Raw genomic sequence first — 22028 nt, 5'->3', positions numbered from 1 at the left:
TGTAGAGAAATGGAACCTTAGACCTAATTAATTTGATTAATTAAGTGCTTAAGGAGAAATGCAATGCAGAATGCCAAATGCACTAAGGCGGGTGCTAAACTAGGTGTGAAATTGTACCACCCTAGCGAGTGCGTACAATTTACGATGCTACATTTAGCCCCCACTTTAGCGGTCATATGAGTACTACGTGCATATGCAAGCTAAAGTACAGAAAAGTAAACATCATTTGAAAAAATGATATATCCATAAGTTGTCGGACGAAGCCCCCAGCGGTATCTGTAGTACACAGTTAGGAACCGCACCCTACAAAACAAATGTTAGATCACAAAATCACCTAATGCTTACTAGGGAAAGTGATGAAATTTGTGAGTAGCTATATGCCCCCCCTGTTTCGACTTGCTTATTAGGGAGGTGAAACAGGGTAGCATGTTTACTTGCGACAAATTGTGTAAGAGAGTGTTGATGAGGGGTGTTCGCGAAATAGGCTTCATCAGAGCACTTATTTGGAACATCCTGAGAGTAGGAGAAGGAAAATACGATTCCAACGCAACGAACGGCTCGAAAATCACATCTCCCAAACTCAAGTTATGATAAAATGAATGACAGAGGCAAAATTAGGGTTTCAAAAAGTAAGAATAAACACACAAGAGTATATACTTCGAAAGTGACACTTGTATTCGTCACTTTGTCGATTTCAGGATACTATTCAGTGTAGCGGAGCCCACCTAGCCATCATCATGCCTTCACGACGACCGGAGCGTCCTACGAGGATTGAGAGCCTGCGCCGGGCCGTGATCGACAACGAGCCACTGGACGAGGTGAGTTGACTGAACATTTGACTTTTGATTTTTTCGCATGTTTGACTTTTTCGTGATCGTATGCGGGCCTCGAAGGCTGACCGGGGCCCACCTAGGGCGCCATGGTCCCTGAGGGGTGCCCTGGTCCCCCCAGGGCGCCATGGTCCCTGACAGGGGCGCCATGGTCCCTGCAGGGCGCCATGGTCCCTGACAGGGCGCCATGGTCCCCATCAGGGCGCCATGGTCCCCAATCAGGGCGTGGCGAGAGGTTACAGGGCTAGCATACGATGTACAGCAGTTTGCAATTGCGATTTTGATGATCGAGTACTGATTACAGTCATGTTTTCGTGTTGCAGGGTCTCCTGTACATGAGAGAGCACACAGCGGGACATATTCTTCGCACTTTGCGAGATCAGATTCCACGGCTGACTCAGTCAGAGAGAGACACACTATTGATTGTAGGATTGTGGTACATGATTCTGATGCCGGCCATTCGATTTCATCCTGCGATGCTGATGGCCTTGATGGAGCGATGGGATCCTGACACATGCACCTTTCACCTTCCAGTAGGAGAGCTGACGGTCACACTCGAGGATGTGTACCGTATACTTCATCTTCCTATCAGAGGAGCGACAGTTACATACGCGACCGATCGGTCAGCGGAGGATCATTAGAGAGAGCAGGTGTATTGCATAGGGAGAGTCATGCCGAGCAAGATGAGAGGTCGCATCATGGTCAGCTGGCTCTTACATCCTATAGGGGAGGTACCACTTCTGAGATGCCTTATGATAGCCATCATAGCACTAGCCGTCTGCCCTAATGGGTGAGGGACACACATGCATGGCGGCCTCACTTGGTGTATCAGAGCGATGGAGAGACATAGGAGAGTGTATGCTTGGGGTCGGAGTATGCTTGCGCATCTCTATCACGACCTTGAGGAGTATGTATTCGGACAGGGTTGTAGTTTGATGACATGCACACTTCTACAGGTGTGGATTTTAGAGCACTTCACATGCACCAGGCCCGTCGGCTTTCCACTGAGTACAGTGAGCGAGCGACCTAGGGTGTTCGCTTATCCACTTACCAGAGAGTGGAGATTTGGCGATTTGTTGTATTGGAGAGTGATTGTTGACAGACTGACATCCGAGGTGATAGTGTGGAGACCTTACCTACTGATGCACAGATGGGATGGTATGGAGAGACAGTTAGCATGTCTACAGAGGAACCGCCTACTGTGAGGACGATATGCACACATCATAGTCCCTTTCTACTTTGACCGAGTACGGAGGTAGTTCGGACTAGAGCAGTGTGTTCCAGCCGATGTACCCATCTATACTCGACACTCACGGGTCCTTCCCAGACCTGGAGCAGTAGCGAGACCAATGGTAGATGATATTGAGATGACAGACTTAGAGGGATCTGATCAGGATGTAGTCACCAACTATTCTGCAGAGCCTGGAGCACAGCGTAGATATGTTTCATGGTTCATGAGATCATATCCAAGTCCTATCTTTCCACCAGATCATCCGACAGGCTATCCAGGCCCATGGAGACATGGAGACCGAGATGAGGACGAGGGATCCAGGTCAGAGGAGCCAGAGGAGGGAGAGGGTCATGAGGAGGCGGGAGATCCTGATCCACCTACAGGCGATCAGCCCAGTGACGAGGAGGAGGAGGATGAGGATGCAGATAGAGAGGAGGATGAGGAGGATGCAGGTGATGATGCAGATGAGGACGAGGATGAGGAGGATAGAGATGATCAGGAGGAGTCAGATGCAGCTCCCCACCATTCAGGAGACGATACCATAGCTCTGGATCCACCTCTTATTCCCCAACAGGGGGAACAGGAGGCGATACGGAGACCTGTCACTAGTACCGTCCAGCCTACACCCATCGTGGATAGAGTATGCGAGCAAGGGGAGCCTAGCAGTGCCCAGGCACAGATACTACCATATCATGATCCCTACTGGCACGAGGGAGATCCAGGTATAGTAGGTTTATATTGATTGATTAATGTTTTGATGATAAAGAATGGTACTAACAAAAATCTGTTCTACTGCCACAGCTAATGTGCAGGAATGGCGTTCCTTGATTCAGCAGGCAATGACAGACATTTCCATGATAGCACAGATCCCCAGTTCCTCACAGATTGCCTATAGGCCTCAGGGGAACGCGGGTCGGCATGAGGATTTGTTTTTCCCATTCCGAGTACAGGTAGATATATGGAGGGAGAGAGAGAGAGTCCTATCAGAGGACCTTCAGCAGGCGCGGCAGAGAGAGAGTCCTATCAGAGGACCTCCAGCAGGCGCGGCGAGATCTAGCAGCGGCTCAGACCGAGGCTACCACCTATCGCGCGATCCTTATGGATAGGGATCGTAGGAGTTCCTCTCGGAGTCACTCACAATCTGTATCGCGCTACACACCCATGGGTCCACCTTCACGGCCAGATCAGGAGGGAGCATCCAGTCGACACTCTATAGCCACTAGCCCTAGGGATAGGAGATGATTTTATGATGTAAAAGAGAGGTCACATTTTGGATGTACAGTGACCTAGATTTGTATACGATCCACACATATATATGTATATATACATGCTTCTCTTTTGTCTCAAATGTGTTATCTTTATATTTTGTTTTGATTAAATCTAATACATTTGGTAAATGTATATGTATGTTCAGAATTTAATTTCCATGTGATTGACTTCTCAATGCTCCATGATTAAATTGATACATGTGTGACTTAATTAAAATGTTTAATCAAGTACTACATTGATGATAAGGAAGAAATATGCATTAAGCCTAAGAATCATATAAATAATGTGATTTAATTCTGAATTTAAACACAACATGATACTATTCTACTTAATACATAAAGACATTGTATAATATGCTAGCATAATGAGAAATGTAAACCTTTTACAATTTACATTAATGAATTCAAGACAAACTATAAAGTAAGGAGACACGATTGTCAGGAATGAAGCAATATAGATTAAACAACATAACATTTAATTCTATTTTGCTTTAATTAAGAGATACTACCATATTATCCAATGTTGAAGAAAAAAGAAGATAGATGAAGAATGAAGAATTAAGCATAATATCTACGCAAGTGCATAGCATTTATAGGTTCTTTAAGAGGCGTACCGTCTACATCCGCTATTTTGTAAGCACCTGATCCATAATCCTCAATAACGATGTATGGTCCAAGCCAATTAGGACTGAATTTTCCCTTTTCTGTAGGCAAGGCATTCACATTGCGCTCATTCTCATAAAGGACTAAGTCACCTACTGAGAAGGAACGTTGAATAACCTTGTCATTATAGCTTCGTTGTAGAGTTTTGTGATATGCTTGAATATGCTCAAGAGCGTTTATGCACTGTTCATCAAGCATCTCAAGCTATTGAAGTCGTTGTTCCCTATAAGAGTCATCATCTACTATACCTTTGAGAGAAACCCTAAGTGATGGAATCTCTAATTCTAAGGGCATAATAGCATCAGCACCATAAACAAGATTATAAGGAGTAGTTCCCGTAGCAATTCGTACACTCGTTCGGTAGGCCCAAAGAGCATAGATCAGCTGGTTACTCCAATCTTTACCATGCTTATTCACGGTTTTACGAAGGATTTGTTCAATTATCTTATTGGATGATTCGGCTTGGCCATTTGATTGAGGATAATATGGTGTAGAAAATCGATGTTTGATATGATACTTCTCAAGGAATTTCTTCACATCTTTGTTTTTAAACGATGTTCCATTATCTGAGATAATAGTGGAAGGTATCCCAAATCGAGAAATGATGTTTTCTAGAAGAAATTGACAAATCACTTCAACAGTAGTAGAGCGAAGAGGAATAGCTTCTACCCACTTCATAAAGTAATCTGTTGCAGTTATAATGAAGGTGTGTCGTTGAGATGAAGGAGAAGAAATTTTTCCAATAAGATCCAAACCCCATGCGGAGAAAGGCCAAGAAGCTACTTGAGAACGAAGTTCTTGGGCAGGAGCATGAATCAGATTATTGTGTTGTTGACATTGATGACATTTTTTAACAAATGAAAAGGAATCCTTCTGCATAGTTTGCCAATAGTATCCCATATGAAGCAACCTATGAACCAGGGATTTGCCCCCAAAATGCCCCCCACAGGCACCTGAATGTGCCTCTTCAAGAGCAACGGGGATTTCCGACTTGTTAAGACAACGAAGGAGAAGACCATCATAACCCCTTCGATAAAGGACATTAGAAAGGATGATATATCTAGCAGACAGCTTGCGGATTCTAGCCCTAGTGTTCCTATTAGCGGAATCAGGAAAGGTACCATCGGTCAAATATCTTACGATATGCGAGAACCATTCATCTGAGTCTACAAAGTCACAACATGTTATCAAGCTAGAATCATCTTCAATAGCCGGAGAAATAAGATTGTGAATAACAAAATTAAGATCGACCATAGGGTCCTCTAAAGATACTAGAGAAGCCACACATGCCATTGCATCCACATGTCGATTATCTTTTTGAGGAATGGGTTCCATGGTATAAGAATCGAAATTTTGTAATAAAGAGATAGCAAGATCTTTATATTGTGATAATTTGTCTTGTTTTGCTTGATATATTCCTGTTACTTGTCTTATAATTAATTGTGAATCTCCATAGATATGTATGTGTTTTATATTCAGAGCTAAGGCTGCTTTTATTCCCACTATAAGAGCCTCATACTCAGCAATGTTATTGGTACACAGGAAATTTAGACGATATGATAAAGGAATGGACTTCTTTGTAGGAGAAATCAGAACAACACCTGCCCCCGATCCCGTACGACACTTAGAGCCATCAAAGTATAACTCCCAAGTTTCATCTTTCTCTATAGAAAGAATGAAGTCATTAGGAAAGGACTCAGGGTTAGGGAAGGAGAAAGGCGAAGGGGCCTCAACTAAGTGATTGGTCAACGCTTGTCCTTTAATTGCTCTTTGGGAAACAAACTTAAGGTCAAATTCAGTTAACATCATAACCCACTTAGCTAGACGTCCTGATAAATCAGTTTTAGAGAAAAGATGCTTCAAAGGATCAAACTTAACCATGACATGGACTTCTGAATTTAAAAGATAATGTCTCAATTTCTGAGTCGCAAACACCACGACCAAGCATAGTCTTTCTATCGCAGAATATCGGGTCTCATAATCAAGTAAGGTACGACTTATGTAATAAACCGGACATTCCTTACCATCTTTATCATGTTGTGCCAACAATGCTGCGAGAGCATGAGAGGAAGCAGTTGTATACAGAAGGAAGAGTTTAGAAGGTTCGGTAGGTTGAAGAATAGGAGGACTAGCCAAATACACTTTTAAATCTTCAAATGCTTGCTGACAATCCTCATTCCATTGAAAAGTGATATCCTTTTTAAGAAGTTGAGTAAAAGGAAAGATACGATCCGCAAGTTGAGACACAAACCTATGAATAGCTTGAATCTTTCCTTGTAAGCTTTTAAGTTGAGACACATTTCGATGAGGTGGCATGTTAACAATAGCATCTATTTTCTTAGTATCCACCTCAATCCCACGATGCGAAACTATGAACCCTAATAGTTTTCCACTATCCACACCAAAAACACATTTTCGGGGATTCAAGCGCATGTGATATTTACGAATTCTTTCAAAGATTTGACGAAGGACTTTAACATGATCCATGCGAAGAAAGGATTTGGCCAAAATATCATCAACATAATCCTCTAAAATCTTATGCATATAATCATGAAAGATAAGGGTCATCGCTCGTTGATAAGTTGCACCGGCGTTTTTAAGTCCAAAAGGCATCATTATCCAACAAAATGTACCCCAAGGAGTGGTGAAAGCAGTTTTGAATTGATCTTGAGGGTTTATGAAAATTTGATTGTAGCCTAAAAAACCATCCATGAAGGATAGCAAGGCATGTCCTGCCGTAGAGTCAACTATCATGTCAATGTTTGGAAGAGGGAAATCATCTTTTAAAGAAGCCTTATTTAGATCCCGAAAGTTGGCACACATCCTTATTTTGTTATTTGGTTTAGCCACAGCGACAATATTTGAAATCCATGGGGAATAGTCAATAGGGCGGATAAATCCAGCCTCCAATAGTTTTTCAATCTCAGCTTTAACAAGCAGAGCCACCTTAGGATTCATTTTTCGAATCTTTTGTTTCACGGGCTTAGCGTCAGGAACTAAGACAATATTATGAGTAATGATCTTAGGATCTATACCAGGCATGTCAGAATATTCCCAAGCAAAGATCTCAGGGAATTCATGCAATAGTTCTTCATATTGTTTATGTTCCTCTTCATCCAAACATTTCCCAATTTTAATAACTTTCTCTTTGTTGCAAGGATCCATCTTAACATCAGTGGTGTCACTTATGAGAAGATTACTTTGTTGAAGAGTATCCTTTAACTGAGGGAATTCTTTCACAATCTCATCATTATCAATCTCTTTTCCAAAATAAGCTTCGGTGTTCAAACAATAAGGGAGTCCCCTATTGTGATGATAATGAGGAAGAGTGTCATAAGCTCCCAAGAACTCAGCTAAAGCATCGTCGGTAGGGAAGATATCCAAAGCACAGGCACATGAAGGATCCCCATCAATATACTCAGGATGTTGTATTGATAAAGATGTAGAGATAGCATTAACACTAATGCATGGTCTTTTACAAGCTTTAGTACGTCTGCAGGGATTAAAGCCAAGTCCAAAGGCATAATTGTGAAAATTAGTCTCTAGAGGAACTCTTATCCCTTGTTCATGAGCACCACAACCTTTTCCATGATACCCATGCTTAGCAAAAATGCGAAAACCATGACCATAACGATCAGCCATTTCAGGAAGGGAAGGTGGTTTTTCATAAGACAAAGAATCAAACTCTTCATAATTATAGATGTGAGGAGAAGAAGTTTGAGAAGCAGCGACAAAATTATTACTCATAGATTCAGGTAAGGTTGATTGATTTTTAGTTTCTTCTTTCTTTTCAACTTTATGATTTTCAGCTTCTTCCTTCTTTTCAATTTTAATTTCTCTAGAAGGAACCTTATATTCACCCACAAAGGTAGGGTTAAAATCAAGAGATCCCCAATCATCTTCTGCGAGGACCTTCTCAGGATCAAAATCCTTTTTATGTGTATTTTCAAGTCGAGAAGGATCTTCTTCAGGAGTTCCAGACTCATCCAAAGGATTTTGATCATCAGAGAGGGAAGACTCAGCGATAGGTTTCTTGTTTAAAGAGTCATTACTAGACGAGGATGGCTTAGAAGACTCTCCTTTGGAATTAGATGTTTGTAGACAAGCTTGAAAATTAGTATCACCCATCAAAGTGTATGTCTTGTTGTTATAAACGAATTTAACTTGTCTATGCAACGTAGAGGGGACAGCTTGCATGCTGTGAATCCAAGGCCTCCCTAATAACAAGTTATATGTTAAATTTCCCGGCATAACATGGATAGGAGTAGGAAAAGTAACAGGTCCCACTGTGAGAGGTAAGGTGATGATACCTAATGAAGTCTTAGCCACATTGTCAAAGCCACGAATGGGACGAGAGTCAGGCTCCATAAGAGACGTATCCACATTCATCTTATGCAATAGATTAATGCTACACACATTAAGGCCAGAGCCATTATCTACTAGTGTTCGTCTTATAGCAGTGTCTTTCATGACAACCACAATCATCAAGGGATCATATTGTTGTTGAATTTCACTAGTAGGCAACTCATCTTGAGAAAACACAATTTGAGCTTTAGGATTCATCACAGAGTTAACAAAAGATGCTATATTACTAGACATATTTGGTGGAGGAACATTCAAATCTTTCAAGGCATCTTGTAACATTCCATGATGGGCGGAAGAAGTTTGAATCAAATCCCAAAGGGATATCTTAGCAGGGGTAGCTTTAAGTTGTTCTATGAGATCATATTCCTTACCCATAACTTGCAAAATACGGGGAGCTTGAGGAAGAATTGGTTGAGGATTAGGATGGGAAACTGGAATAACAGGAGGAGGATTAGGTTGCCTATTATTTCTAGTATGATAAGTATGGGCAACCGCATGATAACTCTCTCTAGTTATTTGTTTAGCATAATTGTAAGGACTTATAGGTTTTCTTCCTTGTACAGTGATGATTGGTTTATTCGGGGTACGAAAGGAATCATGATCATACCTCCCTTGGATAGTAAGGAGGGGTGATTTAGGAATTTGAAAGGTAGGAGAAGGATAAGCACCTTGGACTTCAAAGAGAGGCTTATTATGTTCATTCAGGTTTATCATATTAACCAATTTAGAGGTCTTGTTTTTGTTTATAGGTTTCGACAAAGCCACAAAGTCATCAAGAGCATCATCCAACAAAGCATGATCATATCGGTTAAAAGGTTTGTCTTTTGATTCAAAAGGAGACATCTCCTCATAGAGGGGATTATTGAAAACAACCATGTTACTAGATTCAGGGGAAGAGTTGATAGGAATGTATCCTTGAGAGGAATCATTCGACTTATCTTTCTCATCACACCTAAATGGCACAATAACAAGGTTTATGAGTTTTTGGTAAAATGAAGGTTTAGCATCCTTAGGGTTTAAAAACTCATCTAAAGCTTCATCTAATTCATCATGGCTATACTCATAATAATCATCAAAAGCATGAACATTTTGTAAATAAAAATCTGACATTTTGAAAAGATTGCATAAAATTTAAACACACAATGCAAAGAAACACACTCTTTTTTTTTTTTTTTTTTCTCTTTTAATGAAAATGAAATGAAAACACACTAAATCTAGATCTAGATCTAACAAATGTAATGCAAGAGGAAGCAATGATAGATTCACGTCGGGTTCACCAGAATGTGTGGGGGAAAAAGCGAGACTAGGTCAACATACCCTAATCCTACTCTTTGACACACACTACGGAATACAAAAGAGCCTAGAGATATCGCACGATTGGCTACTTCTTTTGGTGAAAGAGAGAGCCACGTGATATCTATTAGGATTCCTATTCCCTTGTTGAAATTGTAAGATCAAGTAATGCAAGTTCAAACCCTAATCCCAAAATGCAAGTATGAACCAATAACAAGATTGCAGAATTGAGATTAAACAATGAACAGCTGTAAATGTAAGGATAAAATAAGAATACAGATATGTACCCGGAGTCAAAATCGGACTGAAAATATTCGGGACGGGGGCGCGGGCGCCACTGTCCTGAAAACTGCACCGGAAACCACTGTTCTGCACTCTGAAACACTGTCTGGAAACTGTCTGCAAACTGTCTGTCCGGAGGACCAGGGCGCCCAGCACCTCTGTCCCAGGGACCAGGGCGCCCAGCGCCCCTGTCCTGGCAGGACCAGGGTGCCCAGCGCCCCTGTCCCGATCTCCAGCTCTGCAATTTCACACAGAGTGTTGTCCCAACTTTCTCTCTCCGGATCTGTATCCTGCGGCGTCGTCCGAATCCCGAGACCTGCAATAATATCTGAAAAGGGGGAGGGGCGGCTATATAGGGTTTTGCCTTAGTCAAACCCCCGCTTCGGTGATTTCCACCTCCACGAATAGCCAAGTTGTTTTGTAAAATATATTGTGTGTGCAGACCTAGTGTGTGTGCAAGGTCCAAAAATGCAAGAAAGCAAACTAGAGCAACCTAGAAAGTAAACCCTAATTGCTTGTAAATGATAATGCAAATGCTCTAAATCAAGATGCAATGTGATCTAAAGCATGAATAAATGATGTATTGAAGCTTATGCAAAGACATGAAAACAATACGAAATCATACCCAACCCTCAAGGGAGGAGTACAAGCCAATCTTCAGTCGGTAATCTCCTATTGTTCTTCAATGTCTTCCAAGCCCTAAGTGGATGAATGAATTTGATAGATGCTTGATAGAAAGATGTTATAAGATGTTGAAATCCTCAAAGATCTGCTCTTTCGCTGCATATGAAGTTCCTGGAAACAAAAATCCGATCCTTTCAAATGAGGAAAGAGAGCTTTTATGTATGAAACCCTAGGTCGTAAATTCGTATTTTGGCTGACCTAGAGATTGAATATCCCACCAATTTCTTGGGGTTAAGCTTTATTTTATGATTGGATCGCGCTCCTAAAATTTCGGGAAAAATGTCCGAGACCATGTGCACCGAGCGCCACGGTCCCGACAACTTTTCACCAAATTTTCAGGGCCATTGGATATGATGATTTTAGAGAGAATCCCGAAGTTACAGGTGATTTCAAGATGTTTTGACCCCGAAACCAAGCCCCCAAGTTCGGAATAGGACTTAATTAGGGTTTTTGATTAAGTGATGTATTGAAGGAATAAAATGTGAAGGCCGCGCTTTAGTGAAAGGGCCCAACTTTGTGATGTAGAGAAATGGAACCTTAGACCTAATTAATTTGATTAATTAAGTGCTTAAGGAGAAATGCAATGCAGAATGCCAAATGCACTAAGGCGGGTGCTAAACTAGGTGTGAAATTGTACCACCCTAGCGAGTGCGTACAATTTACGACGCTACAGATAGATTGTGCCTAGAAGATAGATCTTTCGATTCAAGGTCCCGGTTGTGACCTATTCTACCAGTATGTTGTAATCCGGTTGTTACTAGTTGGATGTAATCAAATTTCATGCAATAAAACTATCTGTTCTGCATTTCCTCCATCATATATGTATTTTTCCATTGTGTTTACTCTTGCTAACCGATCCAGATTGATCTCTTTGAGGTCCCTCCTCACCCATGACTGCTTCAAATTCTCTCTTTATGTGTGACAAGTATTCTTGCAGAAGATAATTTGGCTTGTGGGATTTACATTTCACAAATTCTAACAGTTTTCATCCCTATGTCATAGTGTGAAAGATCATGGTAAAAATCCCTCTATCCCGATCATAAATGAGGGTTTGATTTCAATCTTAAAGAACTCTATTCCTAATCCTGAGAATGTATTTGAGCATAATGTCTATCTTGGGGGTTTTTAAGTGACTCAGAGGATACCCCCTCTAATGAGGATGCATGTACCCATTTAGGAAAATATAAATGCCCAAAAGGGGTGCCTCGACCCACCATAAAACTGTGTTTTTGGATGATGAAGACTCTGAGTATATCACTTCTAATGGATATGAGCCTGATTCTTTGGCCCCTTGTAATGATGTCAAGGGAAAAGGGAATTTATGGCTTTCCTCTTTTTTGTTGAAAAAAGGGAAGGGGAAAGATTTATCCCATTCGATGGGTGGTTCTTCCCATAAAAAGATGTCAAAGCAACAAAAAGATATGAAGATTAACACTAGTTTGCAGTCCCTTGATGTCCAACCTCTACCTACTGATGGTATTGAAGTGACTTTTCATGTCTAAATCCCTATGGATATAGGAATTGATACCCCTTTGGAGAAAGCTTCTTTTGTTAATGATTTTGGGAACATGATTAAGAATGTTAAGGATGTTATGGATAGCTAGAGTGCCCTATTTATGTGGATAGTGTTTGAGATTAGTGTTATGAAGGAAAAGGTTATTCAAAATCTTAATGTGTAGAGCATGGATAAAACTTTTTCTACTATTCATGAGATGGCTAAGGGAATTAAGAATATGAAGGGTGGGCTTGACCAATGTATTAAAGCTGTGAAGGAGTTATTTTTGAAAGTACAAAAAAATGTGAGGGTTGTTGTGGCAGAGAGACAGACGACCATGATGAATAGCTCTGAAGGACATAAGCAACCAAATTCCCAAGCCCAGGCTATTCAAGGCCTTTATAAAGGGGGCTTTGAATCTCCAACTACAAGTGTTATGTCTATGAAGAAGGCTGCCGCTCATGAGTTAGATTCTGGTTCTTCTCCTGGTCCTTATACCAGGCTCTATAGCAAGGACAAGGGCATAACTCCCATTGATAGCATTGTCCATAAGGTGCACAATGTAAATAAAGATTTAATTCAAAAAAATGATAGTTTAATGAAAACTTTGTAAGGTCTTTTGGGTTTCAATCATTTGTTTCCGTTTCTTTTATTTTTCTTATGTCCAACAATTGGTTAGTGGTTCATTTCTTTTGACTGGATGGTTTTGTTGTAAAGGGTTTTAGGTCCCTTCGAAACTTGTTTTCCTCTAACCAAAAACACCTCTCTTCTAGTTCAACATCAATATTTCTATGGGATCAAAGATTGAAAATGAGATAAAACAAATAGTTATTAAAATTCTAATTTTTAGCGAGAAGTCCTTCCATGAATATCATGGAAGTTTCATAATTACCCCAATTATTGTGTAAGTACCATGTAATAGCTTCATATCTACCATGATTTTTTTTTACCAAAAGCAATTAGTATATGATAACTTGCTAAATACATTGAATAAAATATAAAATTTAATGGGTTTGAATTAGTTTTTATTTTTATGCTTGGTGCTAAGTAAACTGGATAAAATGCAAAATTTAATGGGTTTGAATTAGTTTATTATTTTATGCTTGAACTTCACTTTGGTACTAGTTATAGACATGTGAAGCTATAAGAATGAAGGACACATTTTGTAAGAGTTGGTTATAAGCTACACCCTCATTATGTTCAAGTTGTGTTTAATGGAAGTACGAAAAATTAGATTTCGTGGTGTAGTTACCTTTTGTAAATGTTTAGAGATTGTTAAACTTGTGAGAGTATCAATTCAACCTTGTAACATTGTAATAAATTGGCTATTAATAGATTTAGAAGAATGAGCCAAATCTTCTATATTTTTCTTCCCAATTTAAGATTTGTCCAAATCTATTTGCATGTTATATTCATTTTATCATTTATTTTGCACTTGTGTAAATGTGCTATCTTATTTTTATATGTTATTTCAAAGCTTATCATGCTAAAAAATATAAAAATTATAACTGATATTTTTCTATTTTATGAAGGTTTTGTGTAGATTTGACAAGCTTGAGTATGAAAATGACAATTATTTAGATAGTACATATATACACACCCACACACGCACACACACATACACACACTTGGTAATGATTTTTTTTTTTTTGGAACTATCCACTCTCTAAATGTATGCATACTCTTCCATTATAACCATTTTGATATCAAATTTCAATCATTGATATGTGATTGATTTTAAATGAAGTGAGTTGTGAGAACTAATGATTAAAAATATTTTTCTTTCTTTCATTTTCATAGATAGACACTACAAGAATTCTTAGTAGCTACTTTTTCATAAAAAAGGTAATATGTTGACATATTGAAACTTGAGTTAAATATGGCAAGATAGGCCGAAGTAAACAAATTGATCTTCACTATATTTATATTTGTATTAATTGAATTTTATTTTATGCATTTTATATGTAATCATTGTAAATAGATGTAAAATTGACTCAAAATAAGTATCATCACATATTCTTTTATAAAAGAAACAAGATTGAAATTGCAAGAAAAGTGAAAAATTAAAAGTTTTATCTGGATGAAAAAAATTAATCTTTAAGAAAAAAAAATTATAACGTAATCACTCAATCATCATTCTTGTAAACCTCAATGAAAAAAATGTGAAATCAAAATACATGTGAGATCAGAATCTAAAATTTTAGAAATTATGATGACCTATGATCCATATCAATGCCAAAAGATATCACACCAACATGCAACATTTCCTTGTCAATATTTACATGAAATTTTTAAGATGGTCTTGAAGAACCACCTACAAGGTTCACTTCATATTTTTCAAATATGAACGATAAAGGTTGTCACTCAAAAAAGATATCGTTTCATCACTTGCAAGCATTTGTAATACTTTCTCCATAGTTGGGCGTTGTGGCAGACATTGTGAAACACAATGGTCAGCAATTGCAAACATATTATGAATCTTCACATAGTGATTCCATGACATCATAGGCATACTATACATAAACTGATATATCTCTGATATGCTTAAAATGTCTTGTGTCCACTGGCTAAGAGAAGAAAAATTTTCTTGGCATTGTAATTGCCAAGGGTCTTTTCTAGTGAGAATCTCAAGAAGAAGCACACCATATGCAAACACATCTGATTCTTTTGTCATTTTTATACCTTTTATATGCTCATGATGGTTGTATCCTTTAGTCTTCCATGAAGTAGTGTTTTGAGTTGAGAGCATATAAGGTATGAAGTCTGAGACAAAGGCTTCATTATTTTCATCCAACAAAATATTAGAAGACTTGACATTTCCATGAGCATGATTGGCATGACTATGAATGAAACACAAACCTTTTGCTATGCCCAATGCAATTCTTCTACAAGTTTTCCAGCTTGGACACGGTTTCTCATTACTACCTACAAAGATAATAAACAACCAATCTCAAGTTACAAAAAAATATAACCTTTTTAAAAACTTCAATTTTAGAAAAGATATTTTTAAAAGGCTATTTTTTTTAATCATAGCTCTTGTCAATATTTTGTGTAAAGAATTTTAATATATAATAAATCTTCAACATCTAAAAATAAAAAAAATGTAACAAATTTATTTTATTCATATGTATTTATAAACACAAAATTTATATTCAATGTGGGGTAAAAGCACAAAATTGTATCACATTTCAGGCTAACTTATCAGCACAAGTGAATTTAAGTAATTCTAACTAAAAGTTAATTTTAGTAAAACATATGGTCTATATAGATTCATTATAGCTAAGTTATATATGAACCACAACTTTTCCAGTTGGAAGTGTCTACTAAATGTATATTTTTTACCACTTTGGGTCTAATTGCCCAAAAAAAATATAAAATAAAAAACTCAATGTTTCAACAACTCCTACTCTTATATATAATATTTCTTTGAAATGTAAAAATACCCTTTTATAGATCTATATGTAAATTTTCCAAAATATATATCTTTTAATATTTTAATTAGTTTTTATATTTTATGTTTTATATTTATTGAAAGTAGGTCATCAACACTAAAATATAAGGTTGATTATCTTGTCAAGGAAAAATACTAAAATTTATTTAAAAAATTTGAAAAAATATGATGCAATAGAGAAAGGAATCTATGTCAAGGTGATATAATTCTTTTCTAATTTGGATAAATAATTAAGAAAAAAGTTGGTAGGAATTGGAAAGAGTTATATTTCAGCACACACAACTTTTCAAATTTATTAAAATATATATATTTATAAGAAATAGTAAAAAATATATCCATGCACTAAAGTTTCAAGTTATTAATATACACAAAAAAATTGATAAAAAAGAAATAAAATTTACTAAATAAAGTGTGGTGGTTTGTGTAACTTTAATTTCAGCATTTTATCAGCAACTAAATTATAGTGTTTACTTTATAAAAAACTACATTTGAATAATTTTTTAAAATTTTGTTAAATTTACAAATCTAAAAGAGACAAAATAATATAAATTTTATTAGTTTACATAATTTCAAAATTCAAAACATATATTTCAATTTCTATTGATTTATTTTAAAAATTTGAATCAGCATTGACCATTTCCTTTATGAATTTTTTTTAAAAATTTTAAACACGGTTATATTTATAGTATACAATTTTTATTAGAATTTTCTAATTTGCGTATGTTAAAATTTATTTAAATTTTGTATAATTCATTTATCGAATATATAAAATAGACATGTTTTCTTTTATTTTTAGTTAGTAGAGGTCACTTCTATTATAATCTTAAAATTTTCATTAACAAAATGAATATTCTCTCAAGAAATATTTTAACTTAGTTAATAGCCCTAAATAACTATTATGCGGAGATGCATCTACAACCACACAATGGATGTTAAATACGGATGTCAATAACTATGTCAAATAAATCATAGCAAGGAAGTAGCAGGTGATAGAAATGATTACCACCACTACCACCACTCCAAGTGTAAAACAATTGCCAATTTGTAGAAGGTAAGCCGCTCAGAGTAGGGTGAGGAGTTACTCCCACCGAAATTGTGGATGCCAAGTAGGGAGGATCTTCCACCTCTGAAATGACAGATGACTTAAACTCCAACTAGAATTCACACACAAAGAAAATACCAAATTTACATACCTATGACAATGACTAACTCAGCCATTTATATGGCTTCGAGGAAACCTCCCGAAGGATTACAAAAAGAGCTGACATGACCAAAATGTTACCGCTAAAAGTAAAAAGGGCCTGAGATATAATAAATTTAACTTTCAGGGCCATACACACACAATTATTAAATTATTTAATAATGTCAGGAACATTACAGTCCTCCCTATCGGAGAATTGCTTGCCCTCAAACAATTGCAGACTTGGATGCTCCAGAATCTACTCGCCTTCCCAGTTGGCGTCCTTGATTGACAGATCCTTTCATTGCACGAGGAATTCCTTAACCATGGACAACCTCAACTTCTTCTCTCTGACATCGATGATCTCAACTAGTTCCAAAATTTGTTTCCCTTCTTTGTCAATGGGTGGTAGATCCTTTGACACTGTGACATGTTGTTCGATGACCTTTTTGAGGCATGATACATGAAAAACATTGTGAATCCCATCCCCCTCAGGAAGTTCCAACTTGTAGGCAACTTTGCCCACCCTACGAACCACTTTGTAGGGTCCATAGAAACACAGATTCAACTTCTCCTTACCACATATCCTCAAGGAGAATTTTCTATACGGTTGAAGCCAGAGGTATACTAGATTGCCAACCTCAAAAATTTGCTCAATCCGATGTCAGTCTGCATACATCTTCTGTTGGTTTTGAGCCCTTTGCAGGTTATCCTTGAGAGATCTCATGATGTCCAAACTCTCCTCTAATGAGTCCTTGGCCCTTAGTGTGCGACTATCACCCAATGCTAGATCCACGAAAGACGAAGGTTCATAACCATATAGTGCTTTGAAAGGCACCATACCTATCGATATGTGGTAGGTGGTGTTGTAGCAGTGTTCACCCAAATGTAACCAATAGATCCATGCCTTATGTTGTGCTAAGACATAGTTCTTGAGATAACCCTAAAACCATTTGTTCACAATCTCCATCTGTCCATCCATCTACGGATGGTAGGTCATACTTGGCGACAACTCAGTTCTTGCCAACTAAAATAACTCTATCCAAAAGGTGCTTGGGAAGTGGCTATCCCTATCACTCACTATGCTCCACAGAAGACCATGCAAGAAGAATACCTCCTAGAAGAACAACTCGACCACTTGAGATGCTTGGTATCCAGTGGAGATGGAAAATAAATGGGCATACTTGGTCAAATGATCTACCATGACAAAGTTGCGATCCTTTCCTTGCACCTTGGGAATCCTAGTAATGAAATCCATTGAGATGTTATCCCACTTCTGGTCGGGGATTAACAATGGCTGAAGCATTCCAGCAGGTAAGGTGTGCTCAGATTTGTTCTACTAGTAGGTGGACAATTCTCACATGTACTATAGGATCTCATTCTTAAGGCCCTTCCAATATAACCTTTCCCAGATTTGTTTGTAGGTTTTTATGTATCTTGGGTTTCTGGCCAAGGGTGAGTCGTGCATTTGTTTTAGATTTTTTTCCTTCATCTTGGACTTGGGCACCAAATAAATTCTATCCTTGTAGTAAATGATATCGCCAAACAGTTTGTATCTGTCATTCTGCACTTGACCATCCATCAGCTCGCACATGAATGTACTCTTGGAATATTCAACTAACAGATGTTCCTTCCAATCCATCAAAATCTGGGATAGAGAACATATGGAAGGCCTTCTTGACAGAGCATCAGCCACCACATTATTCTGTCCCTTCACATACTAAATATCAAAATCAAATGCCTAGATTTTTCTCACCCACTTCTGTTTCCGTTCGTTTAGATCCCTCTGCTCCAAGAAATATCGCACATTGTTGTGGTCTATCTGTACGACAAACTTTTCCTCAATGAGGTACTATCAAATCTTTGTCTTGCTTGCATGATGGCAAGCATCTCCTTGTCGTAGATGGAGTATAGTTTATCTTCTCCTAAGAGCTTCAAGCTCTCAAACATGATGGGGTGATGATCTTGCATCAACACCTCGATAATGCCTTCACCCAAGGCATTGCACTCCAAGATGATAGGGTGAGTGAAGTCTGGTAGTGCCAGAACCGAACACGTACTCATAACTTCTTTTAACTTGTTGAAAGTATCTTGGGCCTGCGCATCCCAGTGGAAGGATCCTCTCTTTGTTAGATTTGTTAGTGGTGCACCAATCTGTGAAAATCCCTTCACAAACCTTCTATAATAACTACACAATCCAATAAATCCATGTAGCTCTGAGAGAATCTTGGGAGGTGGCCAATCCAGAATGGTTTGAATTTTCCCTTGATGTACTTGAGCCCCATGAACATTGATGATGTGTCCCAAGTATAATATCTCCATCATTCCAAATTTGCATTTGGACCTCTTAGCAAACAATGATTGTGACTCCATGATTCCCAAAAATTCATCCAAATAACTCAGATGTTCCTCCCACATTTTGTTATAAATGAGTATGTCATCAAAGAACACCAGTAGGAACTTGCACAACTGCTTGTTGAAGATGTGATTTATGCATGATTGGAAAGTGGTCGGAGCATTGGTTAATCCAAATGGAATGACCAAGAACTCATAGTGTCTATAATGGAAACAAAAGGTTGTCTTCTCCACATCTTGTTCCCTCATGCAGATTTGGTGGTAGCCGGAGTGGAGATCAATTTTGGAGAAATAGACTGTGCCATGTAGTTCATCTAGTAGCTCATCAATCCTAGGAATGAGGTATCCATTCTTGATAGTCTTTTTATTTAATGCACGGTAATCCATGCATATCTGAAGGGATCCATCCTTCTTCTTTACTAGCACTATTGACAGTGTGAAGGGACTAGAGTTGGGCCTAATCCATCCTTTGTCAATTATTTCCTGGATTGTCTTCTCTATTTCATCCTTAAACTTCTTAGGATGGCAGTAGGGTGTGATGATGACATGTTTGGCTCCTTCCTCTAACTCGATGGTGTGCTCAAAGCCACGGTGTGGTAGTTTGCTAGGTGGAATGTCAAAAAATACCATGCTATGATTATCCAACACCAACTAAAGCTCCTCATCTTGGTAGTGAGATTGTTTCCCTCACAAGTTCTGTCAAGATCAAACAATGTGCTTCCCAAATGAATTCATCATGTCTGAAAAGGGATTCCATTCGTTTGGCCGAAATCTCCCTCGGGCCGTCATTTGACATTCCTTTGAGAACCAATTTCCCGCCATCCACCTCGAGTGAGAACTCCATCTTTTTGAAGCTCTATGTGTACTAGTCGAGGGTCTTCATCCATTGAATGCCCAATATGGCATCTGTGTCATCCACATCTACTACAAAGAAATTGTTTGTCACTATGTAATTTCCCATGGTGATGCTTAGTTGCAGAACTAGGTAAGTGCATGATAGTAGATTCCTCCCACCACCTTAACATTGAACCCTTCATGCTCTTCTATACGCAAACTCGTTCGGGTGACGAGTGATGAGTTTATGAAGTTGAGAAAGGCCCCACTGTCAAGCATAACTAGGACTCATTTCCCTTGAAGCGTACCATGTACCCTAAACACACTGCACCTTGGGGTACCAGCCAGTGTGGTGATGACGCCTCCCCTGTGTACCAATGTGGAAATTCTCTCTGTCCATCTTGTTTCTTCTATAGACTCTTCCTTTGGTGGCTCACTTTCTTTAGGTTCCTCCTTGCCATCGAACATGACCTCAATATAATGAAACTTTCCTTTGCCCAAGCATCGGTGCCCTGGCTCCCATGTCTCCTTACAGGTGAAATAGAGCTACTTCCTTCTGAGCTCCTATTTTGTGGCCTTATGCAATGACAACTTCTCTGGAAAGGTTTTGATATCCTTCTCCTTTGGGGTGAAGGGTGGTTTGGCATGTGGATAGTTTTCAGAGGAAGAAGATGTCGCCATGTCATGCCACATGCCTTCTTAGTTGTTTCCATGAGCATGTTGGGGTTGAACCCTTTCACCCACCCATTTAGTGGATCCATCAACCCGTCCATGAATAAGACCACCAATCTCCTCTCTAAGATATCTAACACCAACATGGATAGTCTCTAGAATTCTATAATTTAATTGTCCACCAGTCTAGATTGCTTCAGTTGAGCCATTGCTTTGAAGTTGAGCTTTAGATCTCTTTTGCCAAAATGGTCTATGAGCCTCTTCGTGAATTAGGTATATGAAGTTATCTGATTGTGGCACTAATACATTTGGACTAGATTTTTTACTGAGGTTTCCGATGGAGAAGGTATATTGTGGCTAAATTTGATTTTTTTTTTGAAAAAATGCCCGCATTCGTCGTAATTCCAACGGAAATTACCCATTTGGTTTCGACGAAGAAGGCATTAGTAATTCTTTTTTTCAAACTATGCTCGAGTTCGTCATAATTCCGACGATAGCGGCCATTACAAAATAAAAAAAGAGGTGGGGAATTCATTTGTGAATTGCAATCCCGCGTAGGCGTCCGTGGCGACTTCAACCCCCAAGAACATCAAACCCACGTCGAAGGCAATCCCATGCAAGAGGTAGATTCAAATTGCCCTAGTTTTTTAATTTCATGTTGCAAAAAATATACATGTGGTGGTTAATTGTCCTAGTTTAATCTCATAAAACCATAGAACTGTAATTGAGGAGTGAGCGTTCAATTTTGTATCAACGATCCCTTCCTCCCATATACGCACGTGTTGATTGTTCACATGAGATCACATCTCTTTGTGGATCGTATCAAACAATTCACGAGCCTTGTCCATGTTTCCATATTTTTTATTCATGTCAAGCAGGGCATTTGCAAGTACAGTACCTAACAAAATTCCTCTACCCGTTATGCTTTGATGGATGTCCATACCCTGTTCCAAAGCTCCCATTTTTGCACAGGCAGGGAGGATGCTGGCAAAGGTTGTGGAATTTGGCTTTATTCCTTCCAATTTCATTTTCTTGAAAGTGCCTAAAGCCTTTTCGACAAATCCATTTTGTGCATATCCAACAATCGTTGCAGTCCACGAGACAACATTTCTTTCAAGTATTCTATCAAATAGTTCACATGCCTTGTCTATGCTTCCACATTTTGCATACATGTCTACCAAGGCAGTTACAACTACAACATCTGACAAAATTTCTCTATCCTTTATGCTTCGATGAATGTCCATACCCTATTCCAAATCTCCCATTTTGGCACAGGCAGGGAGGATAGTAGTAATGGTCATGGAATTTGGCTTTACACCTGCCAATTGCATTTGCTTGAAAGTTTCTAAAGCCTTCTCAACAAATCCATTTTGTGCAGTTGCGACTACATCTGACAAAATTCCTCTATCTTTTATGCTTTGATGG

The 22028-nt window shown here is 38.5% G+C and overlaps 1 protein-coding gene across 1 annotated transcript in view; it reads right to left on the bottom strand.

Moving 5' to 3' along the window:
• Positions 1-14434: 14434 nt before the first annotated feature.
• The window catches only part of LOC131029053 (uncharacterized), a 40622-nt gene continuing 33028 nt past the window's right edge, over positions 14435-22028 (bottom strand). Inside the window, exon 3 of the mRNA XM_057959448.2 lies at positions 14435-15036. Coding sequence (XP_057815431.2) covers positions 14435-15036 — 602 coding nt within the window. The remainder of the gene's footprint in view (positions 15037-22028) is intronic.

The sequence above is a fragment of the Cryptomeria japonica genome, chromosome 3, assembly GCF_030272615.1.
Source record: "Cryptomeria japonica chromosome 3, Sugi_1.0, whole genome shotgun sequence".
Lineage (NCBI taxonomy): Eukaryota > Viridiplantae > Streptophyta > Pinopsida > Cupressales > Cupressaceae > Cryptomeria > Cryptomeria japonica.
The sequence above is the reverse complement of the archived record's forward strand: the minus strand, read 5'-3'. Positions and strand labels throughout refer to the sequence as shown.